Source organism: Lacerta agilis, chromosome 13, assembly GCF_009819535.1.
Source record: "Lacerta agilis isolate rLacAgi1 chromosome 13, rLacAgi1.pri, whole genome shotgun sequence".
Classification (NCBI taxonomy): domain Eukaryota; kingdom Metazoa; phylum Chordata; class Lepidosauria; order Squamata; family Lacertidae; genus Lacerta; species Lacerta agilis.
In genome coordinates, this window is record NC_046324.1 from 35,094,584 (window position 1) to 35,111,921 (window position 17,338).

At 41.7% G+C, this 17,338-nt stretch overlaps 1 protein-coding gene across 1 annotated transcript in view; it reads left to right on the forward strand.

Annotated features, from left to right (window-relative positions):
* The first annotated feature begins 2,156 nt into the window (after window positions 1-2,156).
* The window catches only part of RAB40C (RAB40C, member RAS oncogene family), a 41,706-nt gene continuing 26,524 nt past the window's right edge, over window positions 2,157-17,338 (forward strand). The window contains exons 1-2 of the mRNA XM_033166411.1: window positions 2,157-2,429; window positions 5,513-5,866. Of these exons, the coding sequence (XP_033022302.1) occupies window positions 5,713-5,866 (154 nt within the window). The 5' untranslated portion in view covers window positions 2,157-2,429; window positions 5,513-5,712. The remainder of the gene's footprint in view (window positions 2,430-5,512; window positions 5,867-17,338) is intronic.

The window sequence follows — 17,338 nt, forward strand, 5'->3', positions numbered from 1 at the left end:
TGGCTGTGTTTACTTCCAAGGGATGTCACATTCACATTTTGATTACTCCTACTCAATGAATGATATCCTTAAAATAATCATGCAATAATATCCTTACACTGTAGAATGTCATTGCTGTGCAAAGGTAATACTTACCTTTTTAAGGTCAAACAACACTTTCAATTTCCTGCTCAATACCTTCCTTTGCCTGAATGTAATACTTAACCAGTCTTGAGAGATGTTAAGGTTTTGCAGGGTATGGACCTATCCAGATTGATGTTTTATTGCAGGGGTATTCTGCAACATGTTCTTGTAACCCCAATAGTGCATTAATGATGGGTTTATTCTGCTTTAGTTTGTTCTGTGATGCTTCCCTAATGTTATACCATATTATTGCTATCCAGGGGGCCTGCAGAGCAACAAACGTGGGACAAAAATAAACCAGATTTGTGGTATAACAAGTTACAGGATTTCCAGTTATGGGATATGCAGTGATCAGAGCTGAAGCCCCCAAACTTTTGCAGATGCAAGCAGTATTGAAAGTGGGATTATCTATGATCATCCCAATAACATTATGGAAACATAATGAATACAGAATTAAAAAGATTTCTGAGGAGCCTGTGTCACTGACATTTTTAAGATCTGCTTGTGCTGCTTGACAGTCTTGCTGTGTGTGTTGTTTTTTTTTTTTAAACCGTTTCTGTTATCTAATTTGTTGTTCATGCTGCATTTGTTTTTTATTAGGTTTGGATTGTATTTTACTCTTTTCACAGAAAGCCACCACAAGGAGTCTGGTTATGGGGAAGCATATACATGTTGTAAACAAATAACCAACAACACTTAATAGAATTAAGGGATAAATTGTTATCAAAGCCTTTCTAACCTCAGCTTATGATATCTCTCTCGTTCCTTGGAGCTGTGCAACGTGAAACAAGGATCCCCTCCATTGTGTCTGTTGAGCCCTTGGATGATCTGTAATAAAGGACAATCCTTTTTACATGAGGGATGGCTTTTGAAATAAGGGACATCTGGCAACCCAACTGGGGAATCTCCCCTGCTGTAATAATCATCTCTTGTCCAGGCGGTGTTGTTGAAAACCGTAAATGAGGGTCTCTTCTCGAATCCAGGGCGGTGTGTAATCTATTCCCACCTCCTTTTGATTCTACCTTTAAAAAAACCCAAAACCAAACAGTTCTTTCAAATTTTTGATGTGTCATAAATAAGTATAAGATAAAAGCAAATAATAAAAATAACAAGCCATCAGCGTTATTTATTTAGGAGAGTGATTCACCTAATGCTTTGAAATATAATTGATTGACCAGCTGGGGCACTGCTTGGAATGAATTCCAGGGGGGTAGCAGTGGCAGTCTGCTGCAATTAAAAAGGGGGGAAGCCTGATTTGATTTGTCAAATATTATGCAGGGTTACAGGGAAGTAAGCTCAGTGAAGCTTCTCCCTGAAAATTAGCCCCATTGATCAGTTGGACTTGCACCTAAGTCAACATGCATAGAGTTGGTCTGCACTGGCAGGCTGCTGCAATCCTATGAATAAACCCTACTGCACATACACAGAATAGCTTACTTTTGAGCACCGGAAGTTGGGTGAGACCTTAAAGAATTCACACAGCTGCACTGTCTTTACACGTTTCCTCAGAAGTAAGTCCCACTGGATTCAATGGGGCTTTCTCCCAGGCAAGCAACCATAGTAGGATCGCCACCTCAGTGTGTCATAAGCTTTTGTGCACCCCGTCGGCTGCCTAATAAATATTATAATAAATGAGGAAATGCTTTATTACTGATGAAGAGAGCTCTGCAGTTCCAAGAAACCAATGCCGCAATGGATCTCGTTAGTCTTTTAAAGTGCCCAATCTTATTTCTATTCCCTATAAAACACGGTTCGCCCTCGCATATAACTCTCACTCACTCACTCTCTGTCTCTGCCGGTTGCTATAGTATAGCCAAATCCCAAGCCAGGCAGAGTAGGTAGGTGAGCGGCGCGTACTTTCCCTCACGCGCCTGCACCACAACTCCCAGTGCGCTTTGCGCTAACTCGGGTGCTGCCGTCAGTGAAAGGAGCCGGCGCGTTGCGTGCCGGGACGTGTAGTCGTTTGTGGGTTTTTCCCTCCTCGCGTTAAAGGTCTCGAAGGCAAAGTGAGAGGAGGCTTTTTTGGATGCCCCCTCATGATAGGCCGCGCCAACTTGACGGGGCGGGAAGAAGGAAGCCTATATAATAGGGAAGAAGGTGGACTGACGTATGGGAGAGCCTATGTTGTGCCGGCAGTGTCGCTGGGCGGGCGGACCGTGAGGGGGAGGCCTGTGGCGCTTGTCTTCTTGTCCCGAGCTTGAAAGGAGGTGGAAACAGCAGCGGCGGCAGTGGCGGTGACGACGTTCGTCGTTGGAGACGCAACCTGAGGCGAGTCCCTTCAGCGGCGGGACAACCGAAGGAAGAAGGTGAGTGTCCGGAGCGGCGAAGGCGGCCGTTCTGGGCCTCCTTCGCTCGCTTCCTCCCGCCTCAGAATTTTACCTCAGAAGGACGACGACGCCCTTATTTCGAGCGGGGGGTTATGTTTTGTTCCCGCTCCCCGGCATAACCACAACTCGAAGGACTGCCATGTCCCTCCTGGCGCCCAGCCCCTCCAACGCATTGAACACCCCCACGCCCGGCTCAGTTTTTTGAGGCCTGCTTCCTTCCTAATGGTCTCCAAAAGTGTTTGTTTCCTATAGTGGTTCTCTTCTTCATAACCTCTCACTCAACGCACACGTATTCTTTCATCCTTAAAATAACCCAGCAACATCTTGGCACCCTTGACACGCGTCGAGGGGGCTCCACACATGTACACTCATACTTCTCTGGAAGGGAAAGGCGTGCGCTACCTTCCCATGTGTTGTGTTGTCTTGTTTCTTTCTTTCAGTGGAACAACACACCTCTGAACTTGGCACGCTTGACTGGTTCATGTGCCCCCTTCCTCCTCCTCCTCTGCTGGGAGGGATGATGGTGCCCTGTTTCATGCTCTGGCGTTATTTATCTTGCCCTTGTATTTAATGGCTAGCCTGGTGCCATAGGTGGCCGGCAATTGTGTGCTGGGGAGCCCTACTCAAGTGAGCAGAGTTGGTGAAGAGATGGGAAAGCACCCAGCAGCTTAGAAACTAAGAGGGGTGTTATAGGAAGTAAGTCCCCTTCTCTGTCCCCAGGTCTGTGTCCCTCCTCTGCCAACCCTGTGTGGGCAAGAAAAACAAAATAGTAGGCTAGTAATTTTTACTTCTGCTGCATGCAGAATGTTTACACCTTGATTTGATTTGCAGGGGTTGCTGAAAGTGCAAATGGTCACTTGTGAGGAAGTCATGAAATGCTTCTTTTCTTTCTTCCTCCCCAAAATAAGCCCAGTGGATTGTGCACAAGCGCTAAATCTGTTTATCTTTGCTGCAAGAGTGTTCTGCCTTTAAAAAAAACAAAGTTGAAGCACCCTAGATAATGGGAGGGGGGGGAGTTGTGTCTTGTGGTTACAGAAGCTGGGTTGGCTGCCTCAGAGGTGCAAGTCATTGCTTGATGTTAACAGCTGTCAAGCAGTGGAAATGGGTGTGTGAATGCTCTTGGAGAGAGAAAGATATCGGAACCCCAGAAAAGTGGTATGGGGTAGTATAATGGCAAATGCTGTGATTCTCAAACCCACTGGGAGTAAGCCCCATTGAATTCAGTAGAACTGAGTAGCCAGATAGGATTGCACTGTAAGAGGCTGAGCCGCGAGTTAAGTCCTTGGTTTGATTCTTGCCTCTGTCATAAACTTGCTAAGTGGCCTTTGATCAGCATTGCACTGTCTTGCCTCCTAGCTTCCCCTACTCCACCTGCATTATGGAGGTTTATAACACTTAACATACCTTTTGGGATTGTTGTAAGGATTAAAACTATATAAAATACATGAAGCGCTTTGCATGCTTCAAAGCACTATTCAGATATTTAAATATTTTTATTAAGTCCCCTATTCCCCACACTTGTTTCTGTTGCTTGGGTTGGCCCTTTGGTCAGGCACCGTTTAACTTAGTTTCTATAATTACCATCCTTGCACAGTTACTTTAGGCCCTTATCTAGATGTGCCTGCCTCCTTGTCAAAATCTTATTTTTCACTGGGTCACTAGATTAGTACTGCCAGTACCAGCACAGAACAGAATTCTCAGCTTGTCCATAAATATACATAAGATGTTGCAGGAAGGGGGAAACCTGTTCTTTAGGCACCCTTTTCCTGATCAATAGCAGGGGTTCAAAGAATAGTATGCTGCCACAATCTCCTCTTCCATCAGCTCTTAGTCCCACATCCTTTACTACTCCACACTTCCTCTTGTAGACTCAGATATGCCTTCTGTTCTGTAGTCTGGTGTCTTGGACTTCAGCTTTGGTGCGGCATTCCTTTCTTTGTACACTTTCCCATCTCTGTGGCTTTGTGCTTTTGTCTATACCTTTGTGTGTGTGCCTTTCTCCTTCCCCATTTTTTTGGACCTCTCCCTTGCATGATACACACAAGTTCACACCCTTGTTAATTTAATGTTAAACTACCTCCCATTTCTCCAGTGGCTGACATGGAATATAATCTTGCAATTTGCAAGCCTGTGCAGAAACTCTGAGAACAATTAACAAGTTTACCATGTTACAAAAACAGGTCACTAGAGTGTATTGATGTAATCTGATTAATACAGACTGTTACCCCTTTATAACCCACTTCTTTGGGAAGCATCTTGCTCTAACTTAAGTGGGTACTATGAATGGATTACAAAGGAAGAAAGAGTATTACGTTTCCAAGAGACAGGAGTTGGGAAATTGACAATGGAATGAAAATATGGATATTACAAGAGTGTCTTACGAATTCTAATTGCCCATCAATGATCTGGGAAGTTACCAGTAAATCTAACAGACCTAATTTCTTTCTTAATATGCATAATCTTGTCAGGATTCTTGAGATGTGAGCGTATGGACTAGAAAAGACACTGAGAAAAAGTGTAGGAAGCTTAAGATCAGCTGTGTGTTTCTGTGTATACAAATTACAGTTAGATATTGAAAGAGGAACTCAATCTATTGTTCCTGGCTCAATCTCTTCCTTTACCAGTGACTGACTATACTTGTACCCCAGTCTCCCCCAGCTTTAGTAACCTTCAGATGTTTTAAACACATTCTCCCTTCAACCCCAGCCAATGTGGGCAGTAGTCAGGAATGATGGGAGTTGTAATCCAACAACATCTAGAGGTCACCAGTTTAGAGAAGCCTGTTATACCCAGTAGGTTTCATTGCACAGTATATATCAGAGGCAGACCCTTTCATGCTATGTGAATCCATCGCCAATAAGGTGTTTTGCACAGGTGCTGGCCACCTCCCCACCCCCCAAATTGGGTGTCTGTGCAGAGAAATAGTACAGCCATTGCACTTATGTTTGGTGTTTGGCAGCTCAGAAAATTTTGAACTGTGCATTTTCTGCCTGATAGTTCAGGAGTATGAAATGGAAACAAAGTAAGTAGGCCATCTTTCCCCACCCCGCCTTCCCTTTCAGGACCCAGCACATTTTGACAGAAGATTATTCACAAAAGATGGAGAGCCTGCTGTGAGAAGAATCATTCATCTCTGCTTTGTGCCTGCCTGTGGAAGGACAGAATTACACTAATTCTCCCAAGATTGCCTCTGAAAGTTTGGTATCGTGTGCATCTTTCAGTCTGGCTGTGTGTTTAGTATGCGGATTCTACCTCTTCACTAATGAGAGGGAGAATGGGAACCCAGGGCAGCCCTGTGAAGAGCTATGATTATCTGCTCAAGTTCTTGTTGGTTGGTGACAGTGATGTCGGCAAAGGAGAAATCCTGGAGAGCCTTCAGGATGGAGCATCTGAATCGCCTTACGCATACAGTAATGGTAAGCAATCTTAATAAAAGCACTCTAGCCAATATCTTGCATTAATTGGGGTGTAGTCCTCATTTGTAGGATGTAGTATTGTCTTGTTGTTTATGCAGGTTGGTCTCCATAACCTGAAAAATAACACTTTGCATAAAATAGCTAGAATAATAATTTTAAAAAACCTAACTGGCCCAGATCTTTCATGTTATTTGCTTTGCTGGATCTTGGTGTGGTGTTGTATTTTAGGGTATGTGCGTCAGAAAAGTTCAAGTCAGCAGTGTCACATTAATGTGAAGGTTGTGACTCGGTTTCTGAAATCGTCTTGCAAAGCTGCCTCTCAGTGTTGTGCTGTGGGAAATGATTTGATTACTCTTTTGGTGTACTTTGAAGTGTTGACTTAGAACTGCAAATCCTGCAGTGTTAAAAAGGTGGCTCAGAAGCACACAGCACTTTGTGTTATTCAGACTTCAGGTGGTGGGAAAGAGAATCCAACCTTACTCTGTAGGACAATGGTTGGAGATCCAGTTTAAAACCTGATTACATTTTAAAGTGTGTGCCATGGAACAAGTTGGTTAGCTCAAAATTCATACCATTTCTGACTTGAGCAGGAGGAGTACATATCTAAATATTTTGCATAAACAAAGTCTTAAATTTTTTTTAAAGCCTCACAAGCCATTAACAGTAAACTGAGAGACAAGATGTAGCATTCCTGTACAGTGTATTCTTCTTGCTTCTTTGGATGGTAGTTAACATGTAACTCTGCCTTGCAGTGACTGTGTCCTGTAGTGATTTTTCAGCCTGTCAGAGCTCTAGCCATCTTAAACTCTGAATGACTGCCTGCGGGGCTTGACAGCAGAAAGGAAGCATCCGCACCAGCTCTACTCCCGGGGCCTCAGCACTTGGCACATGACACTTACACTGAAAGCAAGTGTATGTGAGGCTCAAAGTATACAGTGTGGAAGCAGACCTGCTTAAATGGGGCTGCCCCCAAGGAGTAGGGATGTCTCATGTTTTAGTAAAATGGGTATACAGAAAGCTGACTTTCTGCTCTTGCTACCTCCTAGAATCTCTTCTTCACCGCCCCTCCCCCAATGTGTTCCACTTTAGTATTGTGAGCTTAGCTGAAGAGAAAAATAGCAGAAAAGGGACAGGTCAGAAAATTGGGGAAGTAGGCATCAGGAGTAGTTGACACCTCTCATGCATGTACCTGCTTTGCTGGGGGGGGGGGGAAGGATTCTCCAATACTAGACATGACTAGGACAGACCTAGGTTTTAACTAGCCAGCCTACTGTCATCACATGTTTTAATCTGGTGACGGTTTGACTTCCAGCTGCTCAGAGTCCTTGCTGGCCACAAAAATGTACTGTTCCAGTGGCTGCTTTAGCTGCTGTAGGTAGAAGTGGTTGCATGAGAAGAGGCAAGACTATGTAGAGCTGTGTTCAGGAGTCAGCTGGGGAATGAACAAAATACTTGATGCCACTGACAAAAAACTTATTTAGGGAGCGTAAATGACATGTTATTTCTCAAATATACCGGTAGATCACATCTAAGTAAAAACCTCTAGTGACACTTCAGAATAGCATTTTATGTAGATCTTACAAAATCAGAAACAATCAACTTTAAAAAAAACTAATTGCAGCAGTCTAGGCAAGAACTTTAAGACCTGAAATGGAACAGCAGCAGTCTTAACATTCTGGAAGGTCAAAAGCCTTTCAGAACAAAATCATTTTTGCAGGCTTCCGAAATAAAAGGTGTCAGTACAACTTTTCATACTTGCTCCTTTCTTATCCTCTGTTGAAACTGAAACACATTTTGGCTCTGGTATCAGGATACTTAAGTTCTTTCAGATGTGATAACCACCAACTTAGAAGGCTTTTTAAAAGGATTAGACAAATTAATGGAGGATAATGCTAGTCATGATGGCTGTATGCTACCTCCAGGAACAGAGGTTCCCTAGCTCTTACCAGCCACTGGAAAAAGCAGCAGGAGAGGGCTTTTTATCCTTGTGTCTTACTCTTAAGTTTTTGATAGGCATGTGCTCAATTACTGTGGGAAACGGGATGCTGCACTGGACAGGGCTTTGGTTTGATCCAGCAAGGCTCTTCTTATGTTCATAGCTGCTATTTACTTTGCAGTTAGCCTTTATCTATGGTTATTGCTGCTAGGTTTTTGAACTGGCAGCAATAATGCCGCACCCAAAGTACAAAATTTAAACATACCAAGGCTCTTGTCCAAAACCTAGAAATATCTGAACATATCCTGTTTAAACAGATGTTCTGTCGTGCTGTCCATTCCTCACCTTTAATGCAATTATATTTACAACATTAAATCACCCAAACCCAAACCAATTCTAGAGGCTGTTGCTTAAGAATCAGCTGAGGCCTGCTACATGAAATTGCTCATCATAATGTTGATACCATCAGTTTTGGAAAAGCTGTTGCTCTTTTGCAAGTATTGCTGTAATTTGGAGAAGAAATATTGCAACACTTGACTTGCATCACTTGGCACTAGAGCATCTACATTAGTTTTGACATTTCATGAAGGCCTAGAGAAAGTTGTTGCAGGGGAATACAAAACTTGATCCCTCTGATCTCCTCCTTGCCCTCTCCCTCCCTCCTTGCAGTGTGCAAGAATTACCGTATATACCCGAGTATAAGCCGACCCGAATATAAACCGAGGCACCTAATTTTCCTACAAAACCTGGGAAAGCTTATTGACTCGAGTATAAGCCGGTTCACCTTTGCCGCTGTGGAGGAGGAGGAGGAACGAGCAGCCCGAAAGCAACCCTTTGGGCTGCTCCTTCCTCTTCTTCCTTTGCCAAGTTTGCATTTATGCGAGCAGTTCAGGAATGGAACAAGCTGCCTGGGGAGAGTAAAGAACCGCTGTTCTTGTACGCTTCTTAAGGAATGGTTGACTGGGGAGAGCGGGTGGTGGCACGAGCGGAGAGAAAGGGCTTCTTTCTCGCCACCCCCACCACCCGCCTCACTCGAGTATAAGCCGAGGGCAGCTTTTTCAGCACAAAAAAATGTGCTGAAAAACTAGGCTTATACTCAAGTATATATGGTATCTACTATTTGGATCAGATGTCTAAAGGGCATAGACTGAATGGTTCTTATGTAAATCTCATTCCATTAACAGCCAGCTCCTCCATAATGAAGGTCTTCCAGTTGATGTGTGCAAAACTATTCTGGTGAACCATTGCAAATGTGTCTTTCAATTGCAAGCAGGGTGGATTTGATTTAAATCACAGTTTTCTACATAAAGACTTCTTGCTGATATAACTTTAATATGCAAGTAGATGAAGATTTTTAGAATAACAACTTTTCATATTAGTTTTTTTTATCCCCAGTTTAATAGGTTAATCATTCATATTTGGACAACTTTTCTGTTGTACTTAGCAAGGAGAAAAATAATCATTACCTTAGTAATAATTTAAATAGATTTATTAGATCCATTCCACTCCAAACAATCAGAAAAATATTGTTTCTATTCTGTTCACTGAACTTATTGAAACTTAACACTGAAGGGGTTGATTCTGTATTCATAGGTTTGTAGAACAATAGGATTAAGGTCTTTTTCTCAACTCTGTTCATGTTATAACATTTTTGCTATGAAGAAGAGGCATGTGATCTCTGCTGAGTCAAATTCAGTTTTGAGAACTGCAAAAGTAAACCAAGCATCTGTGATATCTTGTAGGCAGAGAAACTGCCCAATAATCTTACAAAAACCTCTGGAAGAGCATAAATGACATTGTGAATGGATTAATGGAATTTATTTACCAAAAAATTAAACATATACAGCTTTATTCTACATAATTAAAAAACTAATCTTTATTTCATGATTGAATAACCTTTGGATGGTAATATATCTTCCCCAAAAAGCATTTTATTTTAAAAAATCCAATTTGAATAAAAAAATCGATTTAAATAAAAAAAAATCCCGTTTAAATAAAAAAAATCCGATTTAAATAAAAAAAATCTGATTTTTTATTTTTATTTTTTTTAATCATTGATTTTTATCCACCCTGATTGCAAGTAGTTGGGTTGTGAGGAGTAGCAACATGATGTATCATAAACCTCCACGTTTGAATTCTAACTATTTGTTATCCAGCTATCTATGTTAGGTACTTGTCCTGTTGTCACTATTCAGTGTACATGGTGAAGGAATGAGTGCTGTAAAACCATCTTCCTCTTCTCTGTGTTGATTGACAACAGCCACAAATGACAGTGCAGCTGCATGACCAATAGCTAAGTATTTGCAAGGAAACACAGAGCTGGTATCTTTATTATTATTAGTTATTCAGTTTCTAATCCATTCTTCACCACAGTCTCCCAGAGTGGGTTTAGTTTAAAACAAATGCAATCATACAGTGCTTTTTAAAAAAAATATGTTTGGGGGTACATACATACATTTTATAGATATGGTGTCAAAGACCAAGATAAAGAAATGCATGTATTATGCTTTCACATTTGCAGGCTTCAAAATGCTTTACTTCCTCTTAATCAGTGTTAGCTGCTGTTCCAGGAATGTAGCAAGCTGCTTTTTCCTGTTAGGCCATTGGAGAATCTAGCTCACCATTGTCTACACTGACTGGCAGCTACTCTGTGATTTCATACGAGCATCTTTCATAGCCCTACCTGGAGATACTAGGGATTGAACTGAGGCCTACTGCATACAAAGCATGTGCTCTACAACTGAGCTGTGGCATATCCCAAATTAGAATGGTTAAAGTGTGATTACATAAATTGTGATTCTGTTCTTCCTGTATTGGTACATGTAAATTAATTTATTCCAGAGTAAATGTAGATAAACTATTCCAGAGTTGTTCAAATGGTCTGATTTGTTGATTCTGTGGTCTTTATTGTTGCTGCCCCTAAAATCCCTTTATGTGAGAATGCAGTGTAAATAGTCTTTAAGCCTTCAGGATCTGGTAAACTCAGAGAAGGCCATTTATCCTGTGTTTAATGCAGCTCTAGGGGAACATGAGCTATATCAGTGCAACTAAGTTTAATATTGTGTTGACATGTTGAAGTTTGAAACCATGATCCTCAGTTGTGAAAGAATGATCCTACCTTCTAAAAAGTTTAGAATAATCAATGGGGGGTCATGAGTATTGAAGGTTAACTGTTCTGTTCTTTTCTTGTTTCTTAGTTTTGACCCTATTGAATTTCCCCATCCCCTCTTCATGTGTAAGCATGTAACTTGTAGAGATCAATTTATTATTTAAAGATAAAAGATAAAGAGGGCATTTCATATCGGAGGCATCATGTCTGAGAAGGCTCCCTCTCCTTAAGGTGTGGGCCTTATATGATGAATAAATGACTCATGCAGGCTCAGATGAAAGAATATCATTCTCCAAGTAGTGAGGCCCAAAGCCATTTAGGCCTTTATTGGTAACTTGCAGGGCTAACCCAGTGGTTTAAAATATTTTTCCTGGCCTGTATAAGTTCAAGGTTTCAAAATGGAAGACAGGTGAAGCAGGAGATTCATTCCAAGTTCATTGGACAAAGTTCCAACAATCAGCTGCTGCCTCTTGGAGCTGGTTCCTTTCCTTCATTCCCCCTCCTGCCTTTCCCTTTTGTAAGCAGTACCCCATTGGGACACGGGTGCTGCTGTGGGTTAATTTGAGGAGTGGCCCATTGGTTCAAGGGCAAGCACTTATATCTACATGGGGACAAGCTGTTGACTTCTGCAAATGTTTTATAATCCTTAGGGCATATAATGACTCTTTCAGTGTGCAGCTATTTTCAGTCATCTAGTGATTTTTTTTGTTTTAAACAAACCTCTGCATGTAATACAAGGGTATGAACAGAATCTAGTTGTGGTAACTTTACCACCCATGATGTGGGGATACCAGTGCACATCTTAGCTGAACTGATATTGGGTTTGAGTGGCCCTGGTGAGCTTATCTGAGATCAGGCAACTGTGCACCAATCAGCTGTGGGAGCAGCTACCATTTTCATTTCCCACAATTCCACCAAAGCAGCATTGCTAGACTATAACAAGCTTTTATCTGCTGTCAACTTGTGAATTCCAAAGTAATCTGACAATGCACAAGCATCTTGGACCTAAGTAGGAGACAAGTCCCCACAGTAATTCCTTGGAAATTTAAAAATATTTACACTGATCCAGAAGATACTAAATGTCTTGGGAAATAGGGAAATGGAGTGGTTACAGTTATGCCCGCTGCCTCAGAGTTAATGGATTAAATAAGAGTGTTCTTACCTCTTTACTAGTATTGTTTTGTTGTGCTTTTCTGCATAAAACATATCAGAACCTGAATTATGGAAACTAGAGGCTTCCAAAATGCATTTTCTTATATGTTATTACTTTAGCTGAGTACAAAATTGTGTTGACATTAAAATAAAACTTATCCTTGAAGAGGGCAACCAATAAAAGAATAATAGACATATCTTGTCAATTAGAGAAAATTAAATGCATTGTTGTAATGTGACACGTTTTATTATTAGTCACCAACTTTGAAAATGCTGCATTTTGTAGGACTGCAGTTTCAATATCTCTTGTGTTCAAGACTGTGGATATCTACAGTCAGCTTCAGACTTCTATAATCCGGCTTTCCTACATGTCTTTTCTTTAATGGCCCTTTTCTGTCTAGTGATAAGCGTGAAATTCTGCTTGCAAGAGGTTTTTGCAGGCAGTGTAAAACTCTTTTCAGAAAGCTACATAGATACCAGAGTACACTGATGTGTATTGTCCTTTGCAGCCTCAGTTTGAGGTTCAAAGGTAAACCCTGTACATGTTCTCCTCCCAACAGAAATTATATTCCTTTGCTGTTCACTTTCAAAGAATGTTGGGTGAGCAGACTGTAAAACCACTTGCCCCAGCCACATGCTGTAAGGAAGATATCTGAGCAAAGTGCTGTTAGCTTCCTCAAATAAAAATGTTAAGGCCTGAAAAAAATATCTGCCCACTTCTTTTCCATTTCCCCCCTCCGTCTTCACATCTTTGTCATGCAGCTTAGAGCTGCTGAGCACCCATGCATGTAGCTGTTAGGAAGGGAAGGATTAAATGGTCTTTGTCCCAATTGCCTGAAACATAAAATGCACACAACAGGCTGTAAATTGCGTTCATTACCCCAAGCAGCCATGATCCCCATGTGAACTCCTATGAGGCATACAGTTGCTGAACAGGGATCCAGGAGCCTCAGGAAACATTATGTAAGGAGGCAGCCCAGATGGGGCTTTTTTAATCTTTATTTCTTCCTGTCATGTACTGTGAAGAAGCTCACTATCACAGCCACACTAAAAGAACTTGAGCCACTTAACTGGAAGTTTTAAGGTGTCCCCTATGTACTCTAATGGTGTACTCTACTGCTGGAGCAGGTAGCTAAAGAATATTTGGCCCAGCTAGCTTACTACATGTGCCCAGGGAATGAGGTAGGGAAGTTCATCACTATAGCTGTCTTGAATAGGGTACACCTCTTTGGTGTAGGGGTGGAAAGACATTGAGATCCCTCCCCTTGTGCTGCAAAGAAACTTCTGTGGCAAACTCATTTGGGTCTATAGGGTTTGCTAGGTAATTAAAGTACAGTGGTACCTCGCTAGACGAAAAACTCGCTAGACGAAAGGCATTCGCTAGCGAAAGGGAGACTCGCAAAACGAAGTTTCCTATTGCTGCGACTCACAAAATGAAAACGTTTTGCCCTCCTCCCCCCCCCCCCGGAAAACCGCCGTGCTTCCTCCGACCGTGCTTCGCAAGATGAAATTTTCGCTAGACAACGGCACTCGCAGAACAAATTAATTTCGTCTTGCGAGGCACCACTGTACTTGGAATAGATTGGTGCCTCTTCATTGACATTTCTTTTCGTGTGAAGTTGGTGAGCTATCAAGTTACTTCATATATGCAATCAACTACTGGTAGTTCTTTAGCAACAAAACCACTTCACTCTTCTGGGTCAGACTCAAATCACTGTTTCTCTATGCAACCATGAACTTCACTAATCAAGGATAATATCCTGTTATTTTTCAATTTGACTATTACTTTGGATTATACCTTCCAGAATGAATGGCAGAGGGCAGGGTAGGTAAGTATGTTTACTCCTTCATGTGACTTATGCCTCTATTGTCAAATCATAGCTACCCCTGAATTCACATGAATCTGTCTCGGAAAAACTGATTATGTAAATTATGTAAGCAATTGAGTTAGTGGCAGGCTCTTACAACTTTGGTTTTATGCAGAGTAAGCTTGGTTGTGTATCTCTCAATGTGTATACACACACACAAATGTTTCTCACTTTCCACACCCCACAACCCCAACTCTTCCTGTACAGTGGTACCTCGGTTGTCAAACGTAATCCATTCTGGAAGACTGTTCGTTCAACTTCCGAAACGTTTGACAACTAAGGTGCAATGGGCGGTCGTCAAATTCCATTGAGCAAATGGAGAAACATGCCTCAAAGCCGTTTGACTTCTGAGGCACGTTAGAAAACAGAAGCATTCACTTCCGGGTTTTGCTGTTCAGGTTCTGAATCGTTCGGCTTCCGAAATGCTCGAAAACCAAGGTTCCACTGTATAGCTTTTGCCATCCTAATTAAGCTGTATTGTTTATCTTTTCTTACTGGTAATGTATACCAGTGTCAAAATCTTTGAAAATGAAACACCAATAATCTGTTTCAGCTGAACTAGTACTCCAACTATGGTCAAATTCATTGCTTAGGAACTGAAGGAAGGAAGCTTTTGTGGTTCTGTTAAGGATTAGATATAGAGTCACTATTCATTAGCATCTGTTGAGGCAGGAGTGCCCACCCATGCAATACTTTGTAGTGTTTCTCTCTTGTTGTAATGCCTTATAGTTTGAAGTGCACAACAGACCTTTCTTCATACCTAGTTCCATACTCAGTTCTGGATGACAGTATTGATCTTCAAGCCTTACTCAAGTTTCTGAGCTGTGTTGGCTGGCCAGCCTCTTAAGAGTGTCTGAATTATTGGGAACACATTGTTGATGAAAGAACTCTCTTGCTTTTGTAACAAGTCTAGTATGCAGCACAGTATGGCCATAAACATCAATATTTATCAGCTTTTAAATAATCCTTCCTTCAAAATTCATGAAGGGGTGGGGGCAGGTCTCTCTAGGCAGGAAATTCCAAAGTCTGGGTATGCACACTCGAAAAGACCCCCGCTCTAATCCTAATCAACCATGATTTTGGAACACATAAAAGTACAGTGGTACCTCGGTTTACAAACTTAATCCATTCTGGAAGTCCGTTCTTAAACAGAAACCGTTCTTAAACCGAGGCATGCTTTCCCTAATGAGGCCTCCCGCTGCCGGTGCCCTTCCACCATTCGGCTTCTGTTCATACACGAGGTAAAGTTCGCAAACTGGGACACTACTTCCAATTTTGCAGAGTTCATAAACTGAATAGTTCGTAAACAGGGCTGTTCTTAAACCGAAGTACCACTGTACCCAGCTACCTACTTCGCCATGGGTTATAACTGCAGACATCTCTGAACAGAAACAGGGGGTTCAGGAGAAAGCATGAAGCCATAACATCCAGTATACCATTACAAGTCATAACGGCCTGTAGTCTGTTCCATTAGTTGTGGAAAGGAGAGACTTCCTTGTTTGACACACTGCTCTGTAAAGCTTCTGGAACAGGCCTCCATCGCCTTCCAGAAGACAACTGCTTCACACCTGGTATTTTTACCTGGCTGGAATGTGTCCTTGAAATCTGAGGATGGTTGTTGCTTGCCAGGATGGAGTACAGAGAGATGTGTCAATGTATGTAGGCACTACCCTACATTACAAAAGTAAAGCTTACGGTACATTTGTTGCCCTGGTCACGCTTGCTTCTGACCCTGCCTGCCACTGGCATGTGACCCATGGAACATTTCCCAGAAGGGAGTGCGACCCTTTGGCTGAAAAAGGTTCCCCATATTTAGATTCTTGAAAATAATATTTGAGAATATCTGACAAGCTAGCTCATCTTTTGATGAGTGATATGCCTGCTCAATGCTACTCCAGTGTGTTTTCCTTATTCCTAGTTGTTGTTGTTTAAGTAAAATTACCTTAACTAGCAAAAGGAAATGTAATGAAATGGATAAGAGGGAGGATAAATAAGCAACCAGTATTCATTGGGTTTCATTTTGCAGTCCATGGAACCTCATGAAGACAAAAGCCAACTACAAGCAAAATTACTAAACCACCCTTGAGTGTTGTGATTAGAAACTTTGAAGCATCCTTAAACACCTCTCTATTAAAGTGTCAAGTCTATGCATTTCAGAGTCCCTGTAGCAGCAGAGGATGCTGCTTCCTGTTGTTCCAAGCAAATCCTGTTTCAAGTACCGTAGGGAACAAACATCCTTTTACAGCCCATATGTTGCTGTATTCATTTCCTTGTAGAATACAATCATTATGTAGGAGAATGTTTTCCAAATAGTTGTTGTCTGAAGTATGGTTTCAGAGTAATAAGTCGAAGTTTTCTACTGAAATATTGATCTAATGCTTCAAACTTCTTATCCTTGTCTCTGTATATTAGTGCAGAGTGCAGGGAAGTATATATCTAGATAAGGGTTGGTGCCTTCAGTAAGCCTTTGTGGAATGCATAGTTTATTAAATGTAAATGATAGCTTTCATACTCCAACCCTGTCTATATAATAAAAAAATCCAATATATAAGTAATAACAGTACTAGAGTATAATTTATAGACTTACTCAAATTCATGAATATGCCTTCCAGTCATAAGATGGATCTTTTAATTATGCATCTACTTTATTTGGCTCCTTTACTTTTACTTCTTTATAACTCACCCTTCTGTAAGAATAAGGAGGCTTAATGATGAAAATAAACAGCATCAAAAACAAAAATAAAACCACTGTACAAAATATAGCATAACAATAACAAGCATGACATTATAGAAATAGTGTCACTCCTACTATGTACCTAAGGCCTGCCAGAACGAATGGATTGTAAACTGCCTCCTGAATGAATTTAGTGTGGGACTATAACTGCTGTCCTTGTAGACCACAGATTGAGAACATAATATGAGTGATGTTGAAAGAAGGAAGAGTAGCAGAATCCCTTCCTATCTATCTGATCCCAAAACTATTCCACAATTGGTTTGAGGCTGTCCTAAAGAACCTAAGGGACGCGGGTGACGCTGTGGGTTAAACCTAGGGCTTGCCAATCAGAAGGTCAGCGGTTCGAATCCCCGCGATGGGGTGAGCTCCCGTTGCTCGGTCCCTGCTCCTGCCAACCTAGCAGTTCGAAAGCACGTCAAAGTGCAAGTAGATAAATAGGTTCCGTTCCGGCAGGAAGGTAAACACCGTTTTCATGTGCTGCTCTGGTTCGCCAGAAGCGGCTTAGTCATGCTGGCCACATGACCCGGAAGCTCTCTTGGCCAATAAAGCGAGATGAGCACTGCAACTCAGAGTCGTCCGCGACTTGACCTAATGGTCAGGGGTCCCTTTACCTTTACCTTTAAAGAGCCTAATGAGCCATGCTGGATCACACCAGAAGGCCTATCTAGTCAAA